The sequence below is a fragment of the Anopheles arabiensis genome, chromosome 3 (assembly GCF_016920715.1).
Source record: "Anopheles arabiensis isolate DONGOLA chromosome 3, AaraD3, whole genome shotgun sequence".
Taxonomy (NCBI): Eukaryota; Metazoa; Arthropoda; class Insecta; order Diptera; family Culicidae; genus Anopheles; species Anopheles arabiensis.
In genome coordinates, this window is record NC_053518.1 from 44,545,902 (window position 1) to 44,567,595 (window position 21,694).

Below are 21,694 nucleotides of genomic sequence, written 5' to 3' on the forward strand. Positions count from 1 at the left end.
AGCAGTTCTCATGAATTTGGGACACTTTTTTGACTCCTACTTAAGGGGAGATGAACTTTTTATCACGGAAGATGGACGATACGGCACCCTTTTCAGACAGGTCATTGTTGTTAATCAATGAGCGTTTCCACTTGCAACAAAGTTATTGTTTTGTTATTATTTACTGTATTTATTTAATGTTGGCATTTAAATTAAATCAAGTATTTTTCATCAGTGTTTGGCGCTGAAGTGTGCTGCTCATCTGGATCACGACTTTTGCTGATCGTCGACATGGCTGCTCCCCGCCCTTCATGCCTTAAGCCTGTAACGGACGAGAATGTATATGTGTGTGCTGGATGGTGTAATGAATCGTTTCACCATGCCTGTCTGGGAGTCTCTGATGCAGTGCTGAATGAGATTCTCATCCCCGAGTCGCTTACTTCCTGGTCCTGTGCTGGCTGCAAGAACATCCGGCGTTGCAAATCTGTATTATTGGACGAATTTACGGCCGTCCTGGATGGTTTCAAAGAGGAGCTTCTGAAGGAGTTTGATCGCCGTTTTAATCATGCACTTGTCGCCATGCGTAATGAGATGTTGTCAACATTTACTAAGAAAGACGTTAATACGCACACAACCTCACACTCTGTTCGTTCCATAGTGGACCGCCTGGAAATGCAACCATCTCTCACCAACACATTCACACCACTCAGTGCACGCAATAGTGAATCCATCCGCACTTCTCAAAATGCACCGAAGCGCAATGCGCCTAAACGTAGACTTGTCGATTATTCACCACCAATTACAAAAAACACCGATAATGCCGCTCCTCTACTTTTTGGCACAGCAATTACAACACCGTCTCGGGTCTTAGCTACGGTTCCGATGGAACAAAAGTTCTGGCTGTATTTGACGCGAATAGCCCCCTCGGTATCAGACCAAGATGTGAAAGCGATGGTTACTCACCAACTAGGCACTGATGACGTCACCGTTATTAGGCTGCTGCCACGGGATCGTGATACGAGCACTCTCACTTTTGTTTCTTTTAAGGTGGGATTAATGCTCTCGCTTAAAAGCAAGGCTCTCGCTCCGACTACCTGGCCTGCGGGATTGATTTTCCGTGAATTCACTAACCGTCGATCGCCTGTTCAAAATTTTTGGTGTCCTGCTTCTCGAAACCTTCCCCGCAAACCTTTGGAAATCTATACCAACACACACCACGCATCAATGCCACATCCCACCACGGGTCCTCACCTTGCTCATTGCCCATCACCGAAACCGATCGCACATTGCACGATAGAGCTGTCCACCGAAGCCACATGCACCGAAACAACAGACAGACAGCAAGTAACAATCCAGCATTAGATAGTAACAGTATAAATAATTACCTGGCACCTCGCCCCTCACCATACCATCACACACCACGCATCAATGCCACATCCTACCCCGGGTCCTCGCCCCGCTCATTGCTCATCACCGAAACCGAACACACATTGCACAATAGTACCGTCCACCGAAACTATACGCACCGAAACTATACGCACCGAAACAACAACAGACAGACAGCAAGTAACAATCCAGCAATAGTTGATAACAGTAATAATAATCAGCTGGCACCCCGCTCCTCACCATACCTTGGCGTAGCACCAATCACTGCTGTGGGCCTCGATGATAGTTCGGCTCATACTCACCTGAATGTCTCTTCTAACTTACATCTGCACGTGTTTTATCAGAACGTTAGAGGAATTCGTACCAAACTAAATAATCTACGTCTAGCTCTGGGAGAATCTGATTACGACATAATTGCACTGACAGAAACGTGGCTCGACGAGTCAATACCATCCTCTCTCATCTCTGATGATTCCTATTCAATTTACCGATGTGATCGTAAAGGTGAGAACAGTTCTCGCTCTCGCGGCGGAGGAGTGCTGATCGCATGCTCTTCTAAGCTCTCTAGTACACAGATAACACATACATATGCAACTCTGGAGCTGGTCTGGTCGTGTATCAAGCTTAATCATGTGTCGATTTACATCGGAGTAGTTTACATTCCACCGGACCGCAGTAAGTGTGACGATACGTTTAACGCTCTGCATGATAGTGTCAGTGTAATTGTGGAGAGAATGAAACCGACAGATTTGTTGCTGCTATTGGGAGACTTTAACAAGATAAGAAGCGTAAACAGCGTGCATATATGCATACTCGCTCTCAACATGCCCAACGGGTATACAAATATGCTTCCACAGCATATCGTATTTACAACAGAGCGTGCTATAAACTATACATCATGCGTCTCCAATTAAGATTTATCTCTGACCCTCGATCTTTCTGGCGATTTGCTAATAATCGTCGCAACTCTATCGGCATCCCTTCCATAATTTCCCTTGGCGATGAAGTGGCTGATACGCCCTCCAGCTGCAGCGAGTTATTTGCTAGACATTTTTCTAGCGTATTTGTGGACCCAGACTCCAGTCCAGTATCCTTATCTGATGGCTTAGCATATGTACCAAGTGATATAATTTCCTGCAACACAGTGGCTATCGATGATGAGGTCATTTACTCAGCATTGAAAAAATTAAAAAATTGCTTTTCGCCGGGTCCAGATGGCATACCCGCTTGCATATTGAAAAAATTCAGCACTTTGTTTGTTCCCATACTTAAACGCCTGTATGTGAGATCCTTTCAAGAGGGAACCTTTCCAGCTGTTTGGAAAATTGCTTGGATATGTCCTATTTTTAAAAAAGGTGACCGTTCAGTCGCTTCAAATTATCGTGGTGTGTCCATTCTATGTGCTATGGCTAAGGTGTTTGAGTCACTCGTTCATACTGCCATTCTTCCATGCGTAATGAATTATATAACGCAACATCAACACGGATTTATGCCTAAACGATCCACCACGAGCAACCTAATGCACTTTGTGTCTTCATTAATGTCGAATATTGCATGTAATCGTCAAGTGGATGCAATATATACTGATTTAAAAGCCGCTTTTGACAGTCTACCACATGACCTGCTAATAGCTAAGCTAAAGAAATTAGGAATAGGCTATCCTTTAATAACTTGGCTAAATTCATTTATAGCAAACCTTAGCTACACAGTCAAAATAGAGAATTTCCTCTCTTCTACATTCATAGGCCAGTCGGGTGTACCCCAGGGAAGTGCGCTTAGCCCTTTACTGTTTATCTTATAGGGTAAATGTACCAATAGTGGTGCAATTTGTAGTGTAACATATGTGTTTTAATGGATATAAAGTGTCAGGAAGGACAATTTCTGAATATTTTAACACATAGCAATTGTAATATGTTTTATCTTCGCAATCACAAGCATTTTTACCATGAAACACATGAAATTTACGAATAATCACATATTTTTGTGACTGCTTCGTTGTACCTATAATGGTGGTATGGTTCCTAAAGTCGTCGTATTGTGTTCCTATAGTGGTGGTAAACAAAGATGCATAAAAAACGTTGTATAATATCAATGAAACTTAGTTTCGAAGCAATTTTCGTATGAATAGCAAGGATTACTGCCATAATATTGGTTTCTTGCGTAATTTGATCGTGAAAAAATGTATAAATTTGATCGATGAAACTATTGACTAAAGTACTGCATCACACCTGTCGTCAACCTACACCCGGAAGAGTGTGCTTGATTTTAAGTCAATTTTTCATTCAGCCAAATAAGCGAATTTTGGCCTTTTTTTGGTAAATTACCTACAGAAAACTCATTTCTGTTGCTTATTTTAGTGAAAACAGTACGACATGTCAAAAATTTCCTCGAAAACATCTAAAACGACCTGTTTTTATTGATTTTATAACTATAACCACTATTGGAACATGCCTGTTTTGTGTACCTATAATGGCACTATGGTAAAAAACACTTAAAAATGCATAAATATGGTCAAAAGGCAAATAATTTTAGTAAAACAATAAGATTACATAACAGTTATGTTGAAAAACTAGTAATTGCGTGGTTATGTGGTCGTTTAGAACGTTAACAGAAAAATGAGTTTCGTTATGAAATCCTAAGGATTTTGGAAAAATGTTAAGACATTTCACAAAATAATGGATATTTCGGTCACTAAGTGACGGAATGGCCCCATTTAACTTTTAAACCCTTTGTAAAAGGCTAAAGAATATTTCACACTAACTTAGATAACTTAATTACTTTAAATTTGCTGTATGTACCGCATTTTAGTGCAATACCACCACTATTGGTACTAGCACCACTATAGGTACATTTACCCTAGATAAACGATTGTATTAATGTTCTACCTGCTGATGGACACCATTTATTTGCTGACGACTTGAAGATATTTCTTCCTGTGTCCTCTATTGTTGATTGTCAAACGCTTCAGAGTTTTTTAAATAATTTTTCATCTTGGTGCTCGTCTAATGGGTTAGTGCTTTGTCCCCCTAAATGCTGTGTTGTCTCTTTTGGTCGTCCTAACAGGAAAATTACATGGAATTACTTTTTTGGTCAAACTCAGATCTTTAGAGAGTCTTCTATTAAGGACCTTGGTGTTTGGCTCGATGACTCCCTCACTTTCAAGGATCAGATCAATCATGTCGTTGCTAAAGCGAACAAAGCGTTGGGACTAATAATTCGTCTTGCCTATGAGTTGAGAGATCCGCTATGCCTGAAGGCGCTTTACTGTTGCTGGGTTCGATCTATTCTGGATTACGCTAGTGTTGTGTGGACCCCGGCTGGAGGTGTCGCTATGCAGAGACTAGAGAGAGTGCAGAGGAAGTTTACGCGTATCGCTATTCGTAGATTTCTGCACGGACATAATGCACCTGTGCCCTCTTATTCTCTCCGCTGTCTTATGTTGGGCTTGATGGAAATCAAATCCCGGCATTCACACGCGCAGTCTTACTTCATTGCCAGCCTCCTGACTTCCAATATCGATGCTCCTTCGCTCCTCAGCTCCATTCCTATTTACGTCCCTTCTCGTCGTCTCCGCGACAGACCTCCCATTTTTATCCCCTCCCGCCGTTCTGTTTTTGGTCAGAGAGATCCATTTTTGAGAGCTTGCGCAGCATTTAATGAAGCTCATGATTTGTTCGACTACCACGTCCCCTTGTCCAGTTTTCGCTCTCGTCTTTCTGAGTCCTTGTCTCTATCATCAACCTCCCATCCTCAACACTTCCTTCTTCCTTAGTTTGTAAGACATATTATTGTGAAACCCTAGGCGGCTGACAATATGAAATAAATAATAATAATAATAATAATGTGTCGAAATCAAACCACATTTTAATCTTATTATAAAAACTGACGCGTCTACCATCGCTCCCACACGATAACGTGTAATCACACGATCGCTCCCGAAGTATATCGTAATAGCGAAATACAAACTAACATCAACACACCAGGCGTCTCCATAAGTATATGAGAATGCTGGCAGGACATAAAATGGCACCAAACTGAATTTCCACGCAACACTGCATTTGTTACTACAACATGCATTAGCATATACTGTTATCTGCAAGCTGATTTCACTCCTACAGTTATATGTTTAGAACAATCCGGTATTCTACACCACACGAACCAAAGCAAAACATTTCAGCAATGGCATCGGATTAGCGGAATGGATGTTTGCTATTTGCTCATTTGTTTCGCGCTCATTTTTCTCTCTTTAAATATCTCCCTTCCACTCTATCATGCCACACATTCACTGCGAGCAGCTGTTCCTCTCGCCACGGTTCTGGCGTTATGCAGCAAAACCTATTATCCCGGAAATGGGTGCTGCTTTGGGGTTAGATTCCGCCAAGCCGCTCTTCCAACTTACCTTTTACCACAGCAGAAACATATTGCTGCTTGTCATCCTACAGCATTCGACAAGCGGGACATCACTCAGCCCAGCCCGGCATCAATATTTGCTACGTCTGTTGACGAATGTCACGACACGACTCGACGGATAAGTACACAACTCGTGTCCGCTGGACAGTGGTCAGTGCGCGTGCAGAAACGTATGCGCCCGAGCGGCACATGGCCTCATTCAATCTGCGTACATTTTACGGTACGATGAAACGATTTTTCACCATTGCTTTTGGAGCCGGTGCTGGTTAGAGGATACTGTTTTTCTGAGTTCTGGTGCACTACCGATAGTCGGATGCATTCGTATGTCGGAGGGTGTATGTCGGAGGGTGGTATGCATTTTTCCTATGCTTGTCGGTGGTGGTAGAAACAGTTTCAGTCGATATTAAGTTGGTATGCGATTTAACCATAGAACCGTGTATAACCCACTAATGGCGTTGATGGTTGGATAAGTAAAGGATTTTCGTAAGCTCTTGCGGCATTGAATGCTCTGCAGCTGAGTGTACTAGTGCTGTGCCATGCTATTATTTATACCTTCTTTTTTGCGTAACGTCCTATACAGGCTTTCGAGACTTTCATTACCACGCAGCCGGATAGACGACTGTACCACGGGACCGCCCATATATATACATTTTCTATTGATCACTAGTACACTTGTTCATACAATACTGGGGGCCTTCACGATTCTAGTTAGTTTTTTGTATGGAGTTTGACAGTTGGAGGCTGAAATCATGTAAACACTCCATACAAAACCACACAAAAAACTAGCCTGCAATTTTCAGTCTAGATTATTCTAGCCTCAAAGCTAGAATTAGATTCAAGTACCTGCTCGAAAACACGGTGTTGTTTACATTTACCCCAAGGTGCTTTAAAGAGATCACGTGGTGGAATATAGAATCAAAGTATATGTAGTCCAGGTGGTCTCATAGCAGGCTTGACGAATACTCAAAACACTCTTAAAATCTTCATTCAGAAGCAGAAGCAATAAAAATCAGCCTTCTAAATTCATAAACCTTGGGATAAGCCCACCTGTATATTATACTCACTTAGATAGCTGCTCGAAAACTGCTATACAATGCAAACAGCTGACAGGCTGAAATTTCAGCCTACGAACTTAAAACGGAAAGGGCCCCAATATGGGAATTAAGGATGCAATTTAATTATTAACGCGACATGTATTTAACACCTGACTACAACCATAATTGAAAAATCATCACCCCTACCATTCGTCTGAAAAAAACCAAAAACTTCATTTTGTAGCAGCATAATCGTTTGATCATCGTCTATCACTGATCGGGCCGAAGTCTTAGGATCTTGATTAGGGGAAAGACGAAAGGTCACTCTTTCGTCTAACACTGAGACGAATGAGGGAGTTTTTAGCGTCTCTAAATGAAAATTTCTGTACAAAGCGAGCTTAAAAAATGCTTTTTTTTATTGAAAATTAACTCTCCTGTCTGCTCTTCAACATCGCCCTGGAAGGTGTCATTCGAGTTGCGGGGCTAGGTAACGACATCCGTGGCACGATCAGCTACCGGTCTCTCCAATTTCTTGGCTTCGCGGATGACATCGACATCATCAGTAGTACAACAGCGAAGGTTGAAGGGCCCCACTAACAGAAAATGTTCGAAGATCATTTAGAGACTATTTAAATTGAATACGTCATTCACAATGCTACAGCTATAGGGACAATATCATTTTTATGAGTATAGTGCAACAATCATGTCAACGATTGTATGATCAACCAATGGATTGCATTAACATGATAACTTATTTTCACTACGTCATCTGTCACTGCGCTAAAGCATGCAAAAATGTTAAAGAACTTTTTTGAATTCAAACAAACAAAAATTCGACTGCCGACTGCACACATAGCTACTATATTTAACTAGATGTGCCACAAAAATATCCATTTGCTACCAGGATTGCAGCAAACACGTTTAGCCGGTGCAAATAATAAAAAAACACCAAAACTAAAAGAAACAAAAATAAAATGTTCTCTTTGTGTGTTTGCTTTCAATTTGCTTTTATTTTCATTTTTAATATCTAGGACATCGCTCGAATACAGCTTAGCAGAGGCACCTACAGGCATAAAAACGAATTTTTAATTAAATTATCAAAGCTAAAGTGGTGCATCGAGCAAGTAAACACGGCGCACCGGTATAACAGAGAGAATGGAAAGAAAAGGAAAAAAACTACACGTGAGGCAAACATAAAGTACAATAAAAAAAAGATATTTTTAACGGGTTGTATTTTAACGCTTGCCATCTAGCAAACATGCAACAAAAAAGCTAGAAAAATACAGAAGCACAATATGCAAGATTAAACCAATTTTTTCGTCCAATCCTGTTGCCACAAGAAGAAATGGTTTCATGCAATCCCGTATTGTTGATTCACTGTACAGTATAAATTGTACTCAAACTGTTGTTTTTATAGTTGTTTTTTGGAATCCTGTATTGTGCTGTGTATGCAGCTGGAACTGTACCCCTCCAGGCTGGAGAAGAATCCTGCAACAGGAGTAAATCAAGAGATATCCAAAGTAAAAAGAAAACGTGCAAGGGTGGTGTATGACTTTATCCAAAAAGGATTTACTTGCCGCAATCTGCGCTTGCTTAGTCGTGGCACACATGAGTTTGAGAGATAAAATTGGCTTTATTTCCCACTAATCGCGGGATTTAATCCGAGTAATGACTGTATGCATCTTATTTTATTCTCTTCGTTTTTTTTCGCTTATCTTCCATGTGCAACACTACAGAACTGTCGCTAGGGCTGCGCAACGTACGAGTCACCGTCCCAACGGCTGTTCGCAGAGGCGATCCGGTCCATCTCTTCTGCGAGTACGAGCTAGAGGACAACGAGCGGTTATACTCGATCAAATGGTACAAAGGCAAACGAGAGTTCTATCGCTATACGCCCCAGGTGCACCCGTCAGTGCAAGTATTCAGTACCGTCAGTGGAATCGACGTAGAGGTAAGGTATTTTAGCATGTTTTTTTTTCAAATACAATTTGGAATGGCAATTGATGAGTTAGAAAGCAATCATTATTATTTTTGGTTTGCGATTTCTGAAAGTATACATAACTAAAAAACTTCATACTTAATTTAAGTAAATATAATCAAAATATAAACTTCTATCATTTTATAAAATAAAATTCTATTAATAATAAATTTCACATGATACTTTCTTGTAGTTAGCACAGATTCACATGCCTTCTTTTATCCTATTTTAAATTCCGATGAAAAATTGATCGAAATGCTTTTCCGCATCGGAAAGCAATGCTTGGAATACACAGCCAAAGGCGTAGTTCAAAATAAAATTTATGCATACAATAGTTTCCGAAATCGGTGTGCTTGACACAACCTTTTAGTGGATATTATTTCCTTTTTCGACAAACCACACCCTACTGCCCTGACGTTTTCGTAAACCGTTGCTCTACGACCATCTTTGCTTAGCATCAGCTACAGCCAGCCGACTATTTTCACTACAGGCCGTAACGGTACGATGACTTTGCCGAGCCCCTTCGCCCTACGCTGAAGAATGCTTTTTTTTGTTACGTTTTGGAATGCTAGTGCAACTCGTGCTCTATCGAAATGCTTTAGTTTACCCGCTTTTCCACCCTTTGCGGGCCGCAGGCGCCCACGCTGTTATTATTTTCGTCCCACAAAACATGACCCTATCTTCCGCGTGCCCATGTCGTTGTGCGAAAACTTTTGAACTTTCCGCTCATAAATCTGGTAAGCCGAACGTTGGGTTGGATTTTTACTTGTACTACAAACCCGTCGAATACGGGCATGCTTCTACAAATGGAATTACAACACTTTACATGGCGTTCCGGTTCACAGCGAGCCGGGGGTGAGCATGGTGAACAAAGTTGTAGATATATGTTGCAAAGCAAGCATTTGGTGAAAGTTCAGATGTGTTTTTTTTTTTGCTGAACGAATGAGTTTCGCATACTGTTTGCAATGGTTTTTCAACAAAAAAAAACCCCGGACCGTAAAAGAGTTTGCGTGGTGTTACACGCTTCAACGATTAGCACGCCGAGGCTATGTATTAATGTTTTGTGTTTTTATCACTATCGGAATATTTTCCCGTTACTTCACCTCTATTTTGTTTTCTGTTTTCTGAATGATTAATCAACCGTCGATTTTATGCTCACGCAATAATAAATGATTTAGAGTGTGAGAAATGTTAGTAACTTTGATTTAAAGCATTATGGTCCCCTATCTCGAACCCCAGCTTGGAATGGATGGTTTGTTATTTTTTTTATCTTTTTTGTTTGCGTGCAAAAGTGAAAACAAAACAGCAATTCCGGGCTGGAAATCGCGCCCGCGAAAGCAATAAATTGTTTACCGAGGCTAAAAATCCTTCCGAGGGCTGTTTACCATCGCGGCGGACGGATTTCGATATTGAATTACTCCATTATTCAGAAGAAATCATTGCTCCCACTGGGCAGCAGCATGAAAAACCCAGCGAGATCCATTTCCATTTCGATGACGTGCGCGTTCACAAGCCGACACAAGCGAGCGAACCCAAAAACCGTTTCTCCTGAAAAAGCTTACCGTTTATGCCTTCTTTCTTATGCTTTGCCCATGGGAAATCTGCTCGGTCCTATGTCACGGCAGAACGGAACGGAGAAGAGAAAAAAAACAACAACAACTAGTAAAAACCCGGTGAAGGGTGGAAAATCGTGAGAAAAAAAAAATAAGAAGAATCCAACAGCGCTGGCAGTTCACGATGACAAGTGAGCAAAAATGCGATGGGAATGAACAGACACAGCACACACACAAAAAAACTGCGCAAAGACACAAGGAAAGCATCCATGGGCGCTATAAGAGGCGCGCAAATAACAGGATGCAATGTCTATGCTTTTAACAGGGGGCGAACGGACGGAAAATTGTCTCTCCGTGTCATGGATAGCAAAAAGCTAAGGGAGCAATTAATTTTTTGCTGCTAGCGCCACATCCAGTGCCAAAGCAGTGCCGTTACCGCGTCTTTTTGTCCGTGTGTAAAGAAATCGCGCAAGAAAGTGGCATAGCAGCGGAAATACCGGCGGAAAACAAACACACATTGAGCCCATTGAGCATGAGATGAGGGCACGGTTGGGAGAGAACGACTAAGCCAGCAACCAAAGAGAAGTAACTAAATGTATCTAAAATAAAGAAAAAAGAAGCTCATTCTCTCCAGCAACCGAGGCGAGACAAATTTGATTAATGGCACACTGTTCTAAGCATTTTTGCCGCCACACGGCCACAGCAAGGAAAAGCACAAGTAGATATAAGTCTTAGTAAAAGGGGATGCCAATCCAATCCTCATCTTGCCCATGGTGATGCTGTGAACAAGCTATATAACTATATTCAAAAAGACTAAATTTTTAAATATTCTTCTTCAATGTATGTCTGATAGTTGTTGTTCAAAAAAAGCAAATTGTAAACTAAAGGATGATATATGAGTTGATTTTCGATTACATAATATAAATAATTTCCTGCTATTCTTTACCTTTCATGTTACAATTGCAATGTTACCAGGTACTTCGAGCGCATATAATCAAAAACAGAGATAAAAACTAAAATTTGCCTAGAACAAGGCCTGGGCAATCAATGACAAGTTTCAGCTTCGGTTCAATCTTCCCTCTACCGTTGTACACCGATCGAATTTCGGTGACCTAAAAACTTAAAACACTTCACTAATCTTCTTTTCACTACGCTCTTTCCCGAGCAATGAGGATGGCGCTACAATCAACCGTAGGCAGGATACGGAGTAGCATAAATTGCCATACGAGTGCACTATACCGGTCAGCCCGACAACACGGACACCTAGCGTGAGACCGCGAAGCTCCATAAATCTTTACGCTCACAGCCACAAATCAATCTCGAATGTGACATAGCCAAACCAAACACAGAACTTTGGCGGCAAAGACAGCGGTTCGTCAGCGGTTGTTCTCGCCAGCGCCAATCATGGGAAGCTTTTGGCGCCCGGGATGCTAATGAAAATTCAAATCAGTCAATCGCGCGATCGTGAAAAGCAGGGGGTGCTCGAATAGATCGAATCCCGATGCAGCATGGAAACCGATTTCAATCGAGACTACCAATCAAAAGTACGAAATCTCCACTATTTTATCGATTGCAAGGCTTCCGACCAGCGCCAGTTGAGCGTTTCCACAGAGCCGTGACCCGAGCTTCCAATTATGGCAACATGCAACCATCTTCACCGCGAAAAGCAAACGCTATGTTGGCTGAGAAGCACGAAAAACGTTTCTCATCTTTCATTCGATCCAACAACTGCTGGCCACGGTTGGCCAAGTAAAAAAAGACGCACAGAAATTGAGATTGTTTACGAACGTTTTGTGTTTTTTTTGTCATATTGCCACTATATTTGAGCGTGCTATAGTTGGGTATCATCTTGTTGTCATTCCCTGCCATGGTAAAACAACTGCCTTGTGTCTTTTTTTACAAATGTTCCCCTATTTGGAAAAATATATGTCTTTTATTGCTATCAGTAGCCAAAACCGCAAGAAAAGTGCGTTTTTGTTATCATACGTTAGAAGACGAACGTACATAGGAAGCACCAATAACCAAATTCTCACCATAAATTGGAGAATTTACTATGCAGCTATAGAGACACACGATAATGCTTAGGAAAGGAAAGAGAAATATTTGATTCTACAGCTTTCACAGAGGGATACATTTTTATTGGGTTTGTATTGTTTGTGAGGATGTGTGTCTCTTGGATTCTTCAAAATTCGATGTTTTATATTGTTTATAATTTTTAATTCTTACTATTTTACTATCCCTAACAAGGTGAGGTGAAGAATAAACAGTGGCGTCGCATATCATGTAGCAGCAGTGATGATGTGAAACATTTGTCACTAAAACACTGTCAATGTATTGCGTAGTTATAAAGAAACGCCAGATCTACTATATCATCTACAGTTATGCTTTGTTTACGCGTTCGTGGCATCGCTTGTTATGATCGAAAAACACAAACTACCATACAAACAAGAATACGACAGATGACACAAAAAAGAATGCTAAAATTTGTCCCTCAGGCCTTCTTCAGTTATAACACTGTGCGCGAGATAGAACGGACAAAGACGAAACCTACGTACACTTACTCACCCTCTAGAGAGCAATGCGCGAGGGTAACGCCACATAGATCAACTACAGTTGGCGTCATCCCTTGGAGCTCTCAGCACAGCCTTTGGAACCTCCAAAAAAGTACAAGGCCGCAAAAAATTCCAACCAAACTGTCGTTCGGGGCAATATTTTTTGTGGATTTGATTTCCGTTCGGTTTTTGCTCGCACATTTTCCCTCCCACTGTGTCTCAATTGCCGCTGTTGCCACTTTCCTTCACGCCGGTCATCAACGAGAGGGGGACTTGAACCGGAACAGGCAGCCTGCTAACAGGATACCTCGCGGACGCATTTATCGAGCACTCCCGTTTCTGCCAACGGCCGGGTGAACGATTCCTCCCGTACAGTGAAAGGAGTACCACCGTGTTGCCGAACCATTTGGTAAGGTCATTCTGGACGACTGGAAAAAAAAATCACAACATGCGCACACCCACCAATGCATACATTGGCACAAATGCCAATCGGATCGAGCAGTATTGGCGTTTGGATATTGGCTTTTCTCGAAAATGGTACGGGTGGCCCAGCGTCAGGCTGGTTTCACGGTGAAAATCAGCTTTTCTCTCCGGAAAGGAGACAAACCACGCCGCAAAATAGATAAGAAATAAATTGCTTGTATTTCCCGCTAGTGTCTTTTTTGTGTCCCTTTTCTCGTGTGTCTCGTTTTTTTTTTTGTTTTCCGGTCGATAAACAACAACGATAAAGATCCCTGGGCTTACCCTGTGGAGAACGTTTTCGTAGCGAACTTTTGCAGGCAGGACCACGGGCCAAATCGGTAACTCGGACGCTCGTGTGGTGATCCTGTGGGTAGCTTATAAGCGGCTTGCCGGCTTCTATTCGTTTTGCTCCGGTTGTAGCTAAGCAGTTTTGAGGTATGTGTGGGTGAAGCTAGTACATGCAAGTTTGAAATGCTTTTTTTATGCTTAACTTGATAGAGCTTAGCCACTCTCACCTTTTTCGATGATGTCATTGGGGCGTGAAGCCGGAATAAAGCATCCTTCGGTGGTATGGACTTATGGAATGGAACTACGAAGCTTATGGATACAAATATGTTCTTGATGTATCTTCATCATTTAGTTATTAATTTGCATAGGTGTTGTTTTAATCCTTCTAATCCTATCCAAGCTTGATTCATTCAACTTACATAAGAGAGCTTTCATTTCATTTGAAAAAAGTAAAAAAAAAGTTTTATTCTTCCATACTACAGGGCAGATCTTGCCCTACATTATTTTGTTTTTTAACCTCATCTAGTAGTTAATTTCAACTACTAGAATATAATACTTCGTCCTTGGAACAATGTTCTTATGGAAAATGTGTGGCGTTGTTGTAATGTTTCTGGAGCAAAAATTATTTTATTCATAAAAACAAGAACACTGCTGGATTACAAGCATGCTGTATTCCTAATTGCCGATATTTCTATTCATAATATGCAAAAGGGTGGTCCCGTTGTACATTCGTTAAGATAGGTGACATAATAACATGTCCGTTGAAGGTTCAAACCTTGTATTAAGAGTCAGTCGTAGCAAAGTTTGACTTTCCGGCTGCGTTGTACTTAATAAATCTCAAAAACCTGTATAAGCGACAATAACCACAAGAGCCATTATGCCAATAAGGAGAAAAAGAAGAGGAGACTAATGTGCAATATATACATGCACTGTCAAATATGCACACTAACATCATTTATTGCTAGCTCGATGGTAAGAACAAGATGATAGCTAAAAAAAACAATATTGAGTAAAATTATGATCCTCGTCAGCCTCGTCGTCCACAAGTGACAAATGCAACTGTTTTTAACACCCCATATTCACCTAATATTACAATATAATTTCCTACACGGACACGACAACGACATTTCTTTCCTTCTAAATTACCGACCATGTGGCCGTAACTGTGGCAAGCCATTAAGCCACTTTCAGAACACAGCATTTTGTGTTGTCTTGCCAGCGCGTTAAAGTGGATGGGCAACAAAACCACCCGAAAAAAAACACCGCTTCCTCCTGAAACGAAACAACCACGGTGGCACATGGTGATTGATTGTCGGGGATTTGCGTTCCATTTTTTTATGATGGTACGATCCTCGAACACAGAATGGCTGCAAAAAAAGTACTCGAACAGCTAATCAACAGCTTTGTGGCCGTAGCATGGGAGGACGCAAGGAGGATGAATGGTTTTTCATTTGGTGGTTTGGTTGTCAAACGCATTTTCATTTTCCCGCTGTGCGCTTATTGGCTGTTAAGTCTGCTTTTTGTTTGTGTGTGTGTGTGTGTGTGTGTGTGTGTGTGTGTGTGAGTGTGTGTGTAGCCACCTCGTTTTGTTTTTGTTTTCGCACACCAAATCCTTCGTCAGCTATTGGAGATAGATAAATGTACTAATGTTCTGCATTTCGTTCAGCTAGCATCTTCGGTGTGTTCGGTTTCTTAATCATTCGCCATTTGGTGTAACCATTTTTGCTTCTACTGTTACACGCTCATCTAAAAGAACGTCTTTTTTTCCACCGCCTTTTTCATTCCATACACTACATCGTTCTACACCAGCGGTCACTTTCCAACGAAAGCCACGTCGTGATGAAGGCGGTTGAGACAAACTACGCGGGGAAGTACAGCTGCGAGGTGTCGGCAGATGCGCCTTCGTTCCACACGATCATCGTCTCAGGGGACATGGAAGTAATCGGTGAGTAGATAGCTAGGTCGACATGGATGTGCATCTCTTCTCCATTCCAGTGGGAATGGCAAATAATTATTGCTGTCCTACCTCATCGTTGCTTTAATACGTACCAATCGACCGATTTACAGGATAGGACATCGCACAAAGGATCTTGGAAAATTGCTGACTATTTATGGTCGTGCTGAATGGGCGATTTTAGATGAAAATCGCCCCCGAGACTTGTCTTTATCGACCGACTACTCTGAAATGCTACTGCAGAAAGAGATATATCTACTGTGTGCGACCAAACTGAGTTTTGTTTTCTTTCTGCTGTCAATCGGTTAAGATAGTAATTTATTACGTGCAACAGCTAATGGTTCACCGAGTCAAGGTGCTTTCTACCAGAAAGGGAATACACTGGTTGGTTTTTTTGTTGTTGATCCTAAAAAAATGCATTATTTTGAATCTGACTCCTCTAGTCCTAGACAGAGTTTGTCGAGTAGTGATGTATCAAATAGGATATTTTCTATTTGGAATTGATGCGTTCCATACGATAATTTTAAAGTACATCTGTTATTTATGTGAGTGTAAAATATTCTTTGGTCTTTTACAAAATATTTGAAATTTAAATGGAACCTTTCCATTACTTAGTGACTGAAAAATTCCATTATTCTGTGAAATGTTTTTCCGTAATAATTAGGATTTTATAACGAACCTCAAATTGTTAACGTTCTGAATGACCACATAACAACACAATTGTTAGTTTTTTTAATTAACTGTTATGAAATGTTACTGATGTAATGAAATTGATAGCCTTTTTATAATATTTTCTCATTTTTTAATGTTTTTTTTACCATAGTGTCATTATAGGTACATAAAACAGGCATGTTCCCGTAGTGGTTATAGCCATAAAACCAGTGAAAACAGGCCATTTAAGATTTTTCACTTGATATCTTTGACATTTCGTACTATTTTCGTTAAAATGAGCAACAAAAATGAGTTTTTTTGAATGTAATTTACCAAAAAAAAGCCGAAATTCGCATATTTGGCTGAATGAAAAATCGACTTGAAATCAAACACACTCTTCGGGATGTGGGTTGACGACAGGTGTTATGCAGTACTTAAGTCAATATATTCATCAATCAATTTTTTAACATTTTTTCCTATCAAATTACGCAAGAAATCAATATTATGGCAATAATTCTTACTATTCACATGAAAACAGCTTGAAAACTATGTTTCATTTATATTACACACTATTTTAGAGGTATTTTTGTTTACCGCCACTATAGGAACACAATACGACGACTATATGGACCATATCTCGATTATAGGTACAACAAAGCAGTCACAAAAATATGCATTTTTTCGTAAATGTGTTGTATTTGATTTAAAAATTGGTTGTAGTTGCGAAGATAAAACATATTCCAATTGCTATATGTTAAAATATTCACATTTCATTTAAAATATATAAAAATATTTACCATCCTGACACTCGAAATCTTTTAAAACACATCTGTACCCCTACAAATTGCACCAATATTGGTGCATTTACCCTACCAACACTATTAATATACTAAAAACTAATTTTCAGATGAAGTAAGTAATGTGAAAGCAATTGTGAATCGACATCGAAAAAAAAAACTGACTCAGCTGTTGCTAACAAGACTATGATTGCGACTAACGATTCAAGTGCATAAAAGCTGAAAATGGGCTTTTACGGTACTACCCAGCTGTTTTATATGGAGTTTGATTCTTGGAGGCAGAAATCATGTCAACGCTCCATGGAAAACCACACACAATACTTGCCTCAGATTTTCAGCCTAGATTGTTTCATCCTGTAAAATATGTAAAAAAAAGGCTATTCGTCGGAGGGGCATTCAGGTTAGCTTATGAAAGATTTTTTTTTTGCTGAAGGATAAATATTGTACTCAGAAAGGTTAAAAATTGTTTGGATCGATTTTAAGATTATTAAAATTACTAAAACTCTTTTGAAACACAAACTACAAACTACAACAAAACAAAACGATCTTGCTTTGCATCTTTCTTTGTACACAAGCGCTGAAATTCAATACGTTGTACCGTAACTGTCAAATAATAAAAACCCGGATAGTGTTCCACTGACAGAAAACTCGAAAACTAAAAAACATATTTTTATTTTTGTTTGAATAATGAAAACAATAGACTATTTATTTTTATTATTATTATTATTATTATTATTTATTAATCTTCAACGGGCCGTATGGCCTAATTAAGATGTAACAGTTCAATAAAAAAAAAATACATAGCAAAAACAAGATTTGCATCGCAATTCACTGCGGCCACGGCAAAAGCCGGAGACGTTCCTTGAAGCACTGAGTTGAGATGTCGAAGTCGAAGCAATCCGAGACAGTGTTGAAGACCGCCGACATGCGGAACATAGGGTCTGACCGACCAGCACTGGAACGGGGTTGAGCGAGCCGTAGAGTTTCTCTAGACCTAAGTGTTCGGGATGGTGCATAGATATCGACTCGATGCAACAATGGCGATGAGTCGATAGAGCCATTTAGCAATCCAGCGATGAAAGAACACTGTGCATTGCGTCTTCTAACCGAAAGAGGTTCAAGGCCTAGAAGACGGCACCGCGCAGCATACGGAGGAAGATTATTGCGATCCTGCCAGGGAAGTAGGCGTAGGGCATATCTCGTGAGCTTACGTTGAATCGCCTCAATTCGAGCAATTGAAGAAGCGGTAGTTGGGCTCCAGACTACGCACGAATATTCCAGAACCGAACGAACGATACAGTTGTACACAGCTTTGATGCACATGGGGTTGCGGAATTCATTAGTTGTCCGGATAACCACGCCAAGTAATTGATTTCCTTTGATTTTGATCTTTACAAAGTCATCGCAAACCGCATAGTAGGTGCTGGAGCGCCACGTGTGGTCCGCGGGCTGTAGTTTGGAAACCCTTACTTTAGATTGATAAAACTCTTGATATCAGTAGGAGTAGTTTGCCAAATTTGAAAAATAATAATAAAAGGCTCTTAAGCTCAGATTGTGAAGTGTATGTCTTCCTTGAAACCCAATAGCTCAAATAGTCTGCGACTTTTCAAATATAAATACGATAAGCCATACCATAAGAGTATTGAGTCGGTTTGATGGTACAGATGTCAACTCGCACGACTTAACAATATGCCCGTCATGGGTTCACGCCAGGAATGGACCGTATATAGGACTGACTATCCTGCTAGTTGTCATCATTAAGTCCAAATTCTATATAATACAGAGTTCGATGCATAGCTTGATTTCGGTCCACCATTTTTAAACCTTGTTTTGACAGTTAGATGAAAACATGTTCACAAACGATTCCACACAGCCAAACACTGTTTAGGGACAATTGTGCATTTTCTGCACAAAACCTAGAGTAACTATACATTTCCATCTCATGTACTGTCAGTCCAAAAAATATTCGTCTAGCTGAAAAAAGGCAAATTATGGCCGCAATAGGCAAAGGGCGGTAAAAGTAATGATGAGGTTTGATAAAGAGACCATCATCTTCTTCTATTTGGCGTAAACGTCATACGCGGACATGCCGGCCTTTACAAGGTTTCGAGACTTGTTTAGTACCACGCTACCGAATAAATATAGTCAGTCCTTACTACGGGGCGACGGTCCATTCCGGGCTTGATCTCATTACGGGCGTTGACGACTGTACCACGGTATCGCCCCCTAAAGGGACCATCAATGCACACGTATTACTATTATTATTAATAGTATTATTATTAAACGTATTATTAAAAAACACCATTGAACTAGTGCAATAGCAACTATAACACATACAAAACCAAAAAAAGTCGTTTGATTGTCGCGCAAAAAGTATTCGTCTATATAGATTTTTACTTATTTACTCTGGCCAAACATTACGTAGACATGAATTAAATTTATTATTATCAATCTACCTAGTGCATTTCTTCTAAATTAATGCAATTCTATTGTTTCAATTGGACTTCAAGCGGTCAGTGAGGCACTAAAGGCGGGGGAGTTAAAGGAATGGAGCATCATGGCGAAAATGATATCTCGTTCCCGTGCATAACCTATCCTACCCATTTTTCAAGGTTACAAAACATGTGGGAGGCCTCATACCTTCATTTGATCAGCGTTTGGCAATTTTTTTGACACTAATTGTGTGTCAAACTATCATGTAATCAGTCATCATTTACAGTTTATCTAACGAAAGAAGCGGTTGAATGTCCGGTTTTTGTGCCAAAGAAGAAGAAGATAAGAGTATTACAAGACCGGTCTCGTGGTTCGGTCGTCAACTCGAATGACTTAACAACATGCTTGTCAACAACTCAAGCCTCAGTTGGACCATGCCCTGTTACGGAGAACTGACTATCCTGCTATGACCTATCAATAAGTTCAACTTAATTGAAAGCCAAGCTCACTAGTGGTACAGACAGGCTTTGACCGACAACGGTTGTAGTGCTAAAAAAGAAGAAGTAGAGTATTGGCAAGGTCTGATTTTATCTTGAATTGTTAATTTTTACGATTGTGATCAGGACATGTCCCATTATCATATCATTATCTATCATAGCCTAATTACATTCTAGATTATCCCATTATCGGAAAAAGGTACAATGTTTACAGGGTTTTCCATGTTTTGTTGGTTGTTTTCAGAAAAATGTAGGGTTCGTCTCACAATCAATTGGACGTAACCCACACATTTTTATGACATTGTTATGTAAATTTCTTCAAATTCAAAAATTGAAAACCAATGTAAGAAATTGTAAAGAAAATCAAGAAAACGCACTGCATGTTTTGGGAGAATTAAAAAATACGGGAAACATTCCAATCTTTTTGGGAAACAACAAAAAACCATGACATGGGATTTGTTTTGTTTATTTTCATAGAGACTTTGAGTTGAATGGCCTCATTCGCCTTTGTGACATGGGAAGCAAACCAAAACAAAAATGCACGCATGTTATATATCAATCATAGTTTGAATAAGAAATTCTTAGTCACTATTCATTCTTTCTCCTTTCCATTCTATATACCTGTGCCGTTGCATTATTCGGAACCGTTTTAAAGCACACATTTTGGAATGGTTTCGCTCTACACGCTCTTTACGTGGAAAACAATAATAGAATTTCTGGGAAAATTCGTCCAAAATGTGATTACCACGCTCGTATTACGAACAAGAAAACTCGACAACGTCACATCGAAGCATCAACATTCAACAGCGAACCCATGCTTACCGGTGCTACCGTTCGTAGCCGTGAGGCGTACAATTTAATATGGCCAATAAAAAATTATTAGATTTTGATCTCAACGGTTTCCATCGATCCGGGGCCAGTTTACCACTGCTTTCACTCACTCACTTTGAAGCATTGCGACGCTGTCATCCAGTAATGTTGCGCTGCTGCTTCTCCCCAATCCCATTCCCCCCCCTCTTTTTTCTCACCCTCAAATCTGGCCTTTCCGTTTGACATTTGCAAGCATTCGCGTTAGGGAGCCTGCGGGTGCAGAAGCACTCGAAAGCACTTTTCCAGCATGAATGGCAGCAGAGGCAGCGAGGTAACGGTTTGCGTTATCGGGTGCGCTTTATTCGCACCCGCGCCCAATGTTGCCAATGATGTTTCCGTTTTTTTCCACTCCAGGGCAGGATGGTTCAATGATTTTTTATTGAATATTACCGCTCCCAGCTGGAGCGTACAAAATTGCCGTGGAATTTATTTATTCCTTGGCAATTCCACCGACCAGTGCTTTCTTCGCTGCAGGCTTGCCTATGTTCTTTCCGTGAAAAATACCTTTTCAAGCACTCATCCCAAACGCCATTCTCCCGATGCCTGTACATTTCTAACCTCTCAATTGAGAGACAGTTGGAATATTTTCCTCTTCACTGTTTTTGTTTGATTTCCCATCTTTCCTGAGACGCTTGCGACTGCGGCCCCTCCCGGGTGCGCGCAGTAATCGAGAGCTCGGCGAAGCGCACACAAAAACGAAACGGACGCAAAAGATAGCCGCGTGACCGCATAAATGTCAGCTCCCAAAAGCGTAATGATCCTTTGCACCGGCAGGCGGCTACGACGATGTGACGCAATCGTGGCGAACCAGGGCAGGGCAAACAACTTGCACAACTTGCCAGCGCACTGG

At 40.6% G+C, this 21,694-nt stretch overlaps 1 protein-coding gene and 1 long non-coding RNA gene across 9 annotated transcripts in view; one reads left to right on the forward strand and one right to left on the reverse strand.

Annotated features, from left to right (window-relative positions):
* LOC120902317 overlaps window positions 1-1,975 on the reverse strand; it is a 44,735-nt gene extending 42,760 nt beyond the window's left edge. Inside the window, exon 1 of the long non-coding RNA XR_005739403.1 lies at window positions 943-1,975. This is a non-coding gene — a long non-coding RNA (uncharacterized LOC120902317). The remainder of the gene's footprint in view (window positions 1-942) is intronic.
* LOC120902307 overlaps window positions 1-21,694 on the forward strand; it is an 87,827-nt gene that overhangs the window by 50,873 nt on the left and 15,260 nt on the right. For all 8 annotated transcript variants that reach the window (XM_040310964.1, XM_040310963.1, XM_040310965.1 and 5 more), the window contains 2 exons: window positions 8,546-8,760; window positions 15,452-15,587. In XM_040310964.1, the coding sequence (XP_040166898.1) occupies window positions 8,546-8,760; window positions 15,452-15,587 (351 nt within the window). The remainder of the gene's footprint in view (window positions 1-8,545; window positions 8,761-15,451; window positions 15,588-21,694) is intronic.